Source organism: Hipposideros armiger, unplaced genomic scaffold (assembly GCF_001890085.2).
Source record: "Hipposideros armiger isolate ML-2016 unplaced genomic scaffold, ASM189008v1 scaffold_26, whole genome shotgun sequence".
NCBI lineage: Eukaryota > Metazoa > Chordata > Mammalia > Chiroptera > Hipposideridae > Hipposideros > Hipposideros armiger.
Genome location: NW_017731376.1, coordinates 3,036,649 through 3,047,412, shown reverse-complemented (window position 1 = coordinate 3,047,412; position 10,764 = coordinate 3,036,649). Strand labels below are relative to the sequence as shown.

At 38.7% G+C, this 10,764-nt stretch overlaps 1 protein-coding gene across 3 annotated transcripts in view; it reads right to left on the bottom strand.

The window, feature by feature from the left end:
• Positions 1 to 608: 608 nt before the first annotated feature.
• Positions 609 to 10,764, bottom strand: part of LRIT3 (leucine rich repeat, Ig-like and transmembrane domains 3) — a 22,397-nt gene continuing 12,241 nt past the window's right edge. For 2 of the 3 annotated variants that reach the window (XM_019636021.1, XM_019636022.1), the window contains 2 exons: positions 7,123 to 7,428; positions 609 to 5,326 (listed from right to left, as the gene is read on the bottom strand). In XM_019636021.1, coding sequence (XP_019491566.1) covers positions 4,164 to 5,326; positions 7,123 to 7,428 — 1,469 coding nt within the window. In that variant the 3' untranslated portion in view covers positions 609 to 4,163. The remainder of the gene's footprint in view (positions 5,327 to 7,122; positions 7,429 to 10,764) is intronic. The other variant, XM_019636020.1, reaches the window with a different exon arrangement.

Below are 10,764 nucleotides of genomic sequence, written 5' to 3'. Positions count from 1 at the left end.
ATGTCTTCCTTTCAGTATTTCCTTTATCTTCGGGTAAAGAAAGAAGTTATTGGGGGCCAGATCAGGTGAGTAGGGAGCATGTTCCGATATAGTTATCCATTTGTTGGCGAAAAAAGTCCCTCACAGACAGTGCCGTGTGAGCTGGTGCATTGTGGTGATGCAAGAGCCATGAATTGCTGGCAAAATGTTCAGGTTGTCTAACTTTTTCACACAGCCTTTTCAGCACTTCCAAATAGTAAACTTGGGTAAACTGTTTGTCCAGTTATAATGAATAACCCCTCTGATAACAAAAAAGGTTAGCAATATTGTTGCAACAAGTTCACAAGCTTAATTGTCAGGCCTCGCATGTGCCAAGACAGTCAAAAGCATAGAAATGCCAATTTTACCTAAAGAAATGAGATTAATTAGAGGGAGGATTATTTTATGTTTTTAAAAATTGTGGCATAAAATGGAAATTTGCATGGTTTTTAATTAAGACAAAATAATTCAGAGAAATGTCTCTCTTCTGGGAGCCACTTAGGACAGTTGCCATATTTTCTCCAGATGTACTTGTTTACTTTCCCCTTCCATTAGAAATATTCCAGGGAAAATTTTGACAAGCACTTATATAAGATACCCTGTCTGTTTTCATGTCAACTGCTGAGTTGGGACATCTATGTTCATCCAGTAATTTATAAAAATGCGAAATAGGATAGGGTAAAGGCACCCTACTAGGTACTTCCTCATGTTATTTAAAGCTATTGCAAGACATTCTTGAGAGGAGGCAACTGATACTACTCCACCAAGACAAATAACAATAGCTAGCTGCTATTTGATTTTCAAACAGTCCTTTAATCTGTCTAGTAACCTCATAAAAAAAATAAACCATATTAGTTTATCAAAGCTTCTCCTTAGTCGACATTTGTTGGCTTGCTAATGACCATAACATTCCTTTCTGCATGCTCAAAAACAAACCTTTTAACAATCTGTTGTCAAATCTGCAAACATAAATCAAGTGGTCTATCATTTCCAGAATTTATCCTATTCCTCTCTTCAAAACTAAAGCTAAAAGTTACCTATCTGTAGTCTTATGGTCTCTCTCCTGTTTGCAATGACTTTTCAAATACTACTGAACAGTAGCTCTGAGATCATGGCTGAAAATTCTGTTACCATTCTAGTACCCAATTCATCTGGCCTCATTTCAGACATCTTGGTGTTAGTTTATTACTAATCCGTCATCTGTTTGGGGCTGAAAATTCCCACTTTTCATAGTTTCTTCTCTACATTCAGTTTAAAAACCTATCTAGAAAAGAGAAAACAGGAGTTGAATGATTCTGCTACTTCTCTAGTATGCTTTCTGTTATCATCTCTAAGCAGTAGACTTGCTATTTCCTTGTTCTTTTTGACTGAAAAAAAAACCCAAAACAAAACAAAACAAAAAAAACCAAGCCTTATAGTTTCTCTGGTCTTTACCATTTTTTTTTTATCCTCAATTTATGGGAAGTCTTAGTTCACAACACTTTTAAAATAGAGTTGCTACATTTCTACATTCATCCTTGGTTACTCTCCTTTTTTAATACCTTTTATACTTACATTTGAAATTTCACACTGCTAAACAGCCATTCAACTTTCCTGAGCTGTCTCTTATTTCATTTGAATTACTTCACAATTATTCAACTAGAAGTTTGTTTTTTGTTTTTTTTTAAATCTCCCTTTGTAAGCCATAATGCGTTTTGAGACTCAAGTCCATGAGTCAAAAATTTTTTTCCCTTAACTTTTTGTAAAAGTTTCCCCAAGTCCAAGGTACTTGTGTGACTCTCAAGGTTTGCTTTTCTGGGCATCATAAATTATTAGCTTGGAGTTCTTAACATTGTTTGTGTCAAAGCACATGACTGATGATAGTCTCCCATGTGACACAACTTCATGTGTACCCCAAGTTTTACAAACCTCAAGTATGTTTTGTCTAGAAGAGAAACATTGTAATCATATTAATTGCTGCCTTTATTGGCTGTATATAAGTTATGATTGCTCTCCACCGTGCCATGGTTACATTGATAAAGAGGCTGCTGATGGTGTAGAATTCCATACCACTTCTTATAAGGACATAAGAGCAATAATATCATCAGAATAACCTTGACCACACTCAAATGTATGTATTTTTAACAAAGTAGATAATTTACAATTTTACTTCTTTCACTATTAGTAACAAATTACTTGCAATTCACCTCATGTGTCATGACCAAGTTGAAGATGACAAAGGTGCTTTCTCCCCTCCATACCACCAACTAGCTTTTCCTTCTTGGTCAAAACTAAGTCCAGGCCTTGATTTTAATTATGAGGGCAGGCGGTAATTATCTCATCAGGATGGGCCAAGTCGCCTTTCATGACAACCTCCCTTTTTGCACAATCTGGGTGCCATTTGGCTCAGTAGTCTGTAACATTCTCCCACAGTCATATATATTATTTCTAATGTGGTAGTATTTTGGCAGTCTCTTTATATGAGCCTTTTAAATATGGCAGTGGAATTTCTCATGATGCCATTAGAGTAAAGAAATGCTAAGTTTTTGTAATCTTTAATTTAACATAAGTTGATCAAATATAACTCGAAATACAAAATTGTCTGCAAAAGGTATTTTTCTAACAAATCCTAACAATGAATACTAAACTTAAAACTGTTAAATCATTAGACAATGCACTCAGTGATGAAAGCACTGAGGACAAACAGGCAGAGAAGGGAAGGGAAGGGAAGGGAAAGGAAATTATACAAATAGGGGAAATTTGGGAGTTCCAAACAGGCCATCCATCCATGCTGGTCTTCTTCTAATACGCAGATTATGGCTAAACTAGAATAATTATTATTTTCTTTTTTATTAAGAGCCATTTGTAATGAACAATTTTTTCATTCTCTAGTTGCTTGTATTACAATTTCCACAATGTGTTTTACATTAAAGTCTATCTATTTCTTACATAAAATACAGTATTTGCTTAGAACTTGCTTCTCAGCATATTTAAAGATTCCTGACACACCTTTATAAATCTGTTCTATACTCCAAAAGCTTCAATATAATCTTTACTAAAGGTGGTGAAAACTTATTTAAAAAATTTTTTTTTCTTATGAAGCCCCTTTCCTACCTATTCATGTGACCCACTCCAATTCAATTTCCCTGATGTTTTTAACCTAGAAAGTTTGATCAAATGAATTCCCTGAAGCTGCTCTTTCAAATGCCTAACACATCCTTTATGGGATCTTAAAAAGACTCTTGAAGTTCTTCACTTTATCTAAGAAGTCAAAACATAAAATGGCAAAAGACAAACAGCTTAGACGTGGTCCTTTGACCGCTTGAATATCTTCTGACAAGCAGAAGGGAAAAAAAGGAGGACAGAGGAGGGAAAGAAGAAAAGAGGGAGGGGAGGAAAGAGTAAATATCAAAATATTAAAGAAATTGTTTTAAAATGAGCACTGAAAAAAAAAGACCCATACAGTCTGTTAGCAAATATATTAGAATGCAACAGTTACTATTTTTCAAAGTGGCATTACTATTTATCCCGTCCTCTCTTTAAACTTATTTTTGCTAATACCTATATTTCTAAGGACAGGGGAAATTTTTTTTCCCTCCAATGTGGATGCAACTGTAATGCATAATGGTACAAAGAGCGGGAGCCCTTCCTCTCTATTCAAAGTTCACTCAGGTAAAATCCAACTCTCTGTATTATTCCACTCTCACCCAGGAGGCAATGGCAGCAAATGTCCATAGTAAATGTCATAAAGCACTTCGAACAAGAATGAACATCAAGGCTTAGCTGGTTATAGTAATCTTTCTTCACTGCCCAAAAAACTACCTTTTAAAAATTCAGACTTCATATATTTTATGACCATTTTCACATGAACTTATTTTTAAGAACATTACCCAAAAACATATTTCTAACTTATTAAGCACTACTCTAAAAATTATTTCTATGTACATCTTCCACACAACAAAAATCAAAGTTATTTCTTTTTTCAGTTCAGAAGTCTAATGGTAGTTTTTAAAATCCAGTTAAAAGCACTCCATTTGTGATTTTCATGGAGGATGTGAAAGTCTGTCTGAAAGTCATCCAAACAGAGAGTCAATTACACCCTCAGATTCTTAAATTTGTGGAAGAAATTTTGTGGGTTAACATGTGCCTGAGCTATAATACCTTCCTTAGCAATAATACTCTGGTCTAGAACCCTCACTTTTAGAAGTCACCTGAGATTCCACACTCAACCTAGAACAAAGCAGCAATTTTTCTGAATCATCTCTGTGCCTTCGCGTCCAAAGTTCCCCTACACTTTGAGACCTGGGGGACAGGGTCTCAAATTGGATATAAGTCTCTTTTGCCAAATCATCTTCCCAGAAGGATTCTGACTTACACTGAAGTTTGCAAACTTTGTATAACAGGAAAAAAATCAACGGCAAGACAACAACGCAAGCGGTACCGCTCACCACAATGAGGAATGACCCTTGAGAATCACCTTCTTCTTCATCTCTGTCAGTAGAAAAGATGATACATTGGTCTTTCTGGAGAGGGGCTCCTTCTGGACAGACACATGCTATGTATTGCCTACCAGGCTCCAAGCCACTTATGCCTACTTGGTTCTTGCTGGAGTCTGCATTCAGCAGCAGCAGGTCCTTCTCACCATACTTGGAATACAACACCGTCACCTCAGGGCTATGCGTGGTGTTGACGACGTTCCACATCAAAGTCACACTCTCTTTGGTCTCACTGACGACCCTGAGATTTTCTATTGTAGCATTTGTCTCCATCGGCATTGATCGATCCAGCAATGCCAGCTCTTCTTTTTTACTTGCACTAGCTGGGGGAAGCTGGCTTCCACTCATCTCCAGCTTTGAACTTCTTTTCCCATCTGCATGGAACTGGAGTGACTGCCGGCTGGCCAGGGTGGTGCTTGCTGAAATTCTAGTGCTTAGTGTTGTAGTTGAAGAAGCGATGGAGGAGAAGAAAGGAGATGAGGAGAAGGAAGCAGCAGAGGGACGAGACAAAGTAGGAGTGGAAAGAAAGGTGGAAGAAGTCGGAGAGAAAGAAGAGGAGGAAGAAAGCCGGGGAGATGGCGATGAACCAGTTACAGATGTAGATCTAGATCCTGGCGGGACCTCACGCTCAGGGTGATCTCTGGTTCTTCTTTCAAAAGTGTCTGATGATATGGTGGTCGTGACAACACCAACCACTGTCACAGTAACCACAGATTCTGACATCCCAGCCAGATTTTTGGCCTTACACTTGTAATCCCCAGCATCCTTGTAAGAAATGCCTGTCAAGCTTATTATGGACCATCTGACGCCTTCTCCTGGAGATTCCTGAATTACTGGGGGGAGGGGGGAAAAAATATATATGGTTGGCAGCATGCCAACAATTTGGTTTTACATGTATCCTTTTCATATAAACCACTAGGGAAATGGCACAAAGCACGCAAATCCCTGATAGGGGGTGGTGGTTCTGTAAATTGCCTACATGAAGGTCTAGGACATGGCAGATGGAGAATATTATTTTTAAAAGACGTGGGGCTGAGAATTAGGAGACTTTGTTTTACTAAACTTTTGTCCACTAAGTAGTATGTGACTTCAGACAAGTGAATTAGTATTTGTAGGGCTCTGTTTCTGTGCTTTTCAAATAAGGGAATAAGACAAAGTGATCTCAAAGATCCCTTCCAATTTTAATGTACTGTGGTTCTATGAAACATTTATGACAAGACTTTACTGAAATATTTCCCCAAATATTATTTCACTGTAATAAAATGCCATCTATCTGCAGAGGGCATAGCAGATCTTTTTCTGGCATGAAGAGGTTGTAATTCGTATTCTCAATCTTTCATTTTATATTTAATTTAGATAAACTAGTAAGCTATCGGTTCTTTTATTTGCAGGATAATATATAGTTTTCGCAGAATTGGAATTTTACTTTCCCAAACACTAAAATCTAAAATATTTACATTCTGTCTTGATTTCTGAAGTTTTCTAAAGAATAATAATGCACTGAGAAATATTCCCAATAGCCCCAAGTTTAACTCACTACCCTCAAGGTATGGACTATTTATGATCAATTTGTAGGAATATTAGGCCTTGACGTTTTTCTTTTATTCTATCAGGTTTCATTATTTCAACCTCGATTTAATTTTAAAGCATTTTCAAAATATATTGCTTTAATCATCAGAATATCACTATTGAGCCTAAGGCCAAAGCATTGACTCGGTCAGAGTAGGATCTGAAAAGTCTGTGTAACCAATATTTCCAAAAATTATACTTTTTTCTTCATCATAAGGTTTGAATGTAATTTGTTACTTAATTATTCAAAAATGAGAAACCTGTATGAAGATCCCTTTTGAGAAAACTGTAATGGTTACACATTTTAAAATGAGTCATATCCAAGATGACGCAGCAAGACAAAGGTCTTATCTGCAATCACCTATGCACTGGATCATGTTGTTTTCCATCTAAGAAAAAAACCAGATTCTCTGTGTTCATCTATGTAGCTAGTCAGATAAAATGAGGAAAATAATAACCAATAAAATGGACCTTTCAAATTCCTTTCACCCAACAATTTTGGCATAATTTATTAGAATTAACCAACCAATTGAAAATCTCCCAAAAACATAAGATTAAATTCAGACCTTTGAAAACTCTTTGTTTTCAACATAGGCCTGAATTAAGAAAATACCTGTATAGGGCCGGCCGAGTGGCGTGTTGGTTAAGAACTCGCTTGGGATGCCAGAGGGCCCCGGTTCGGATCCCACATATGAGGGCCAGTGACACTGCCCTCTACAGCTAAGATGCTGAACAACAGCTCAACCTGGAGGTGGGCTGCTGTGGGTTGCCGGTGACAGCGTAGGCTGCAGCCCCTGTGGCAGTGGGTTGCCATGGGCTACCGTGTGTAGCCAGCAGCCAGCGTGAGCGGCCAGCAGCCGCAGTGAGCAGCCATCCAGAAGCCGGCGACTGATCTGCCTTGCCTGGGAAGAGTGCAATGATGGTGCCAACTTGGGCCAGTGAAGCAATGTCCTCCACAACTAGCAGCAACTTGTCTGTTCCCCTTCCTCCAATTCCCCAGCACTGTTCCCCTCCCCCAATTCCCCAATAAAATCTTTAAAAACAAAAACAAAGAAAATACCTGTATAATTAATGGGTGAGCTGTCGGATCTGGTCCACGTGAGCTGTGGAGTGGGGTAGCCAGTGGCATCACACCGCAGCAGCACATTACTGCCCAGAGCAGACGTGATCTGTGTGGCCGAGGTCATCACCGATGGCTTCAGACACTGATCCAACTCAGCCCGCTGAAACAAAATCCCTGTCAGGCGCTCGGGCTCACTGCAGACCATCTGTGTATCAAGAAGCACTATGGCCGGGTCAGCAACTTTTGACATCTCGATCACTTTGGAAATGTGACAGTCACAGAACCAAAGGTTGTCCTGCAGACCTAAACCAAAGGGAGGACAAGGTTGATTAAGGTAATTCCAATGGATTCAGTTTACATCACAGCCTCATGGGGAAGCAGCTGTCTGCACTGTCTCCCTCAAAACAGAAGTGCTCTGAGCGATGAAATAGAGTGGGCTCTCTAGAGTCAGTCTGGCCCTATAACCCTGCCACTTGAGCAAACATATCCTGGCAGTTCAGCTCATTAATGATCATAGCTAACAGCCGCTGAGCATTGACCCTGGGCTAGGCTTTGTTCTAAGCATTTGTCTGTATATTATCTCATTTAATCCTGACAATCCTATGAGGAGGAGAGTGTTATTGTCCCCATTTTAAAGATGAAAAAGCAAGATACAGAGAACCCAAATGATTTGAACACCTAGCTAGTGTCGGAGCTAAGATTTGAAACCAAGTGCCACAGAATGCCATACATAGAGATGTTTCTAGGGTGCTTTGAAAGTACTTATATTATTATAAGTCTTATAGGGCACTGGGAGGCACCTAACTCAGCCTGCACTATGGTTGTGTGATCTGAAGACTTATGGAGGTAGTCCACATTCTGTGTCGCAAAGCATAGACAGAGATGCAAGCAATGTCAGGAGATAAGATCGGAAAGATTGGTAGAGCTTAGAACATGGCTTGGTGTGAATGTCATAAGTGGTAGACATGGAGGTGCACCGTCTAAATCTCCCTTCAAGAGAGACTCGACAGCCAGGAGTACAATTGGCTGATGGCCCCCAGTTCCAAGTGCCTGCAGGACCTGCCTCAGCTTTCAGAGTTGTGAGCCGAAGTGTTTGTCCTTCAAGGAGGCGGTCAGGGAGAGCTTAAAGGAAGGTGAGGAAAAGCTCCCTAAAACTAGAGGAAAGGGGACCCTTGTTATGGAGTGGCAGAAAGTTTAGCAACACTGTCACCTGTGCTTAAGATGGAAAGTAGAAAACATACTCAATGAAATAAATATTCTAGCTGAGGATATTTCTACACAAGAGTGTTGAGCTGCTGCCTGGTGTCTTCTTGTTGCTCATAGTAAAATGGAAAGGAGAGAGAGCAGCTAAAGGAAGAACTGTTAAATATAAAAAAGCCCAAACTTGCTGGGTTCAATAATAAAACTGTTTTTTTACTCCCAGCCTCTCCAACATTCTCAAATTAAGAAAGGGCTTCAGAGTGAAAATCAAATCCAGGATGCGTGAGGCTATAAAAGCATTTGCGAAGGTCTCAGAAGGCACTAAGATGGGGCTTCAGAGCCTTTGGGCAGACAGGGGTCTCGCTAAGGATCTTAAGGGTGATGTGCCACGGCAGCCTCCCGTACAGCCAAGGGTGAAAGGATTGATCTCAGAAAGATTTGTGCTTGTGGCTCCTTAGTGATGGAGTGGATTATACAATGATTCCTAAGGATAAAAGACAGACAATAATTTCGAAAAATTCTAAACATGGTGGAAGATTTAACTGTTCATCATAAAAATTAGATTTCTATTTATGTCTATTTTCATTACAATAGCACTTCATGACTGGTTCATATTTTTCTGCCAGTATTGGTAAAAGTCTACTGTTTTTTCTAAAAAATTCCTATTTTAAAAATTTCTTTTATTCCATGGATGAATTACTTTGAACTTCTTCTTTTTACATGTAGTCCTGTGATTCTATGACTAGTTCTCTAATATTGATTTGAACTTTAAATAACCTGCCAACAAACATCAAATTTATTCTGTCATGTAATAATTAATATGTGTAGAATATTTTATACTTTCAAAACACTTGTTATGCCAGATTTTTTCTTTATAAAATCATAACAGTACAAGTTGATGGTTATTGATTGCTTCCTATGTTGCAAATACTGCACTTGTCAAGACTTGAAAAGGGTCTGAGTTTCACCCTACTTTAGGGTGAACAACTCAACCCAGTTTGCCAGTTTTATAGATGTTGACAGAAGACACAAGATTTCTGGTCAGAGATGAAGGATAGTTTATTACTCACAGCTATGGAAGGAGACATGATCTTTATTATACCGGGCAGTAAGCATGCCTACCCTTTGCTCTGGAGGAAGACACACCTCTACCTTCCAAAGTAGCTCTCTACACAAGCATCCTTGAAAAAGTAGTTCCGAACAAAAGGCAGTCAATGCCTGCCTCTGCTCACAAGACATGGAGAAATGCGAGAGACCGTGGAAAATTGTCCCCAACCATGCTAAACACGTTAGAGGATTTGTCTATCTCCATCCTGACAATAGCATGAGGTGGGTAATATTAGTATCATCCTCACTTTAAAGGAGAGAAACCAAGGCTCGGGAAGGTTAAGGGATCTACTCAAAGTCACACAGTGGGATGCCGTCAGGACTTGAATCTCAGTATCCTGATTTTAAAGCTCTCACTCTCCACCACCATGTGTAGGTCTTATACTCACCTCAGGAAGCTAGTACAATTCTTCCAATTTCACACCAGGGACACTGAAGCACAAAGAGATTACTGTCTTGACTTTGCAAGTAGTCCTGACTAAGTTCCAGATGTTTTAGCCTCCTCATCTAATACTGCTTCCACCATAACTCATTTCTTCATCACCTGAAAACATCAGAGCCCTGGGTGACAGTTATAAGTGCTATTTATCTACAAATAACAAATGTCAAAGCAGTGATGTCTGGGGCACAAATATCTATATAGGGAAAGATCCAAGTACTAGAACATTAACAATTTCATGCTTTGAAACGCTTATAAAAATGTGTTAACAACGAAACTAAATTCTTTTTTAAATTAATCCAACTGGTTATATCTAAAAGTTACGTAAACCAGAAAAATAGTTTTAAATCCCTGAAAAATAAAATATGTATTTATTCCAGCTTTGAAATATCTAAGATCAAAGGTACAACTTTTAAAGCCTGAATAACAGTGATCTAAGTGCTGAACATATTTATCAAGTGTTTTTTTCTTCTGGGGACAAAGGTACAAGAACTCTCTGAAGTTAAAGTATTACTTGTACTGACTGCATTCCTTCAAGGCAATATACCAACCACAATCCTGGTAAACTTGGATTAATTAATTTATTTTATACAACTATTCTTGGAGACGGGCAGATGAACTTTTCCTTATCCCTCTTCTAAAAGGGTCATGTCTGGGTGACCGGTTAGCTCAGTTGGTTAGAGCATCATGCTGATAACATCAAGGTTGTGGATTCGATCCCCACATGGGCCACTGTGAGCTGCATCCTCCTAAAAGAGTCAACTATGCCATTGTAGCATGAAAGCAACGTGTAACCAATGATCATGGCTATTCCCCAATAAAATTTTAAAAAATAAAAGAAAAGGATGTTTTCCAGGCATTACAGTAGTTGGATTAAATGCACTATTTTTTTT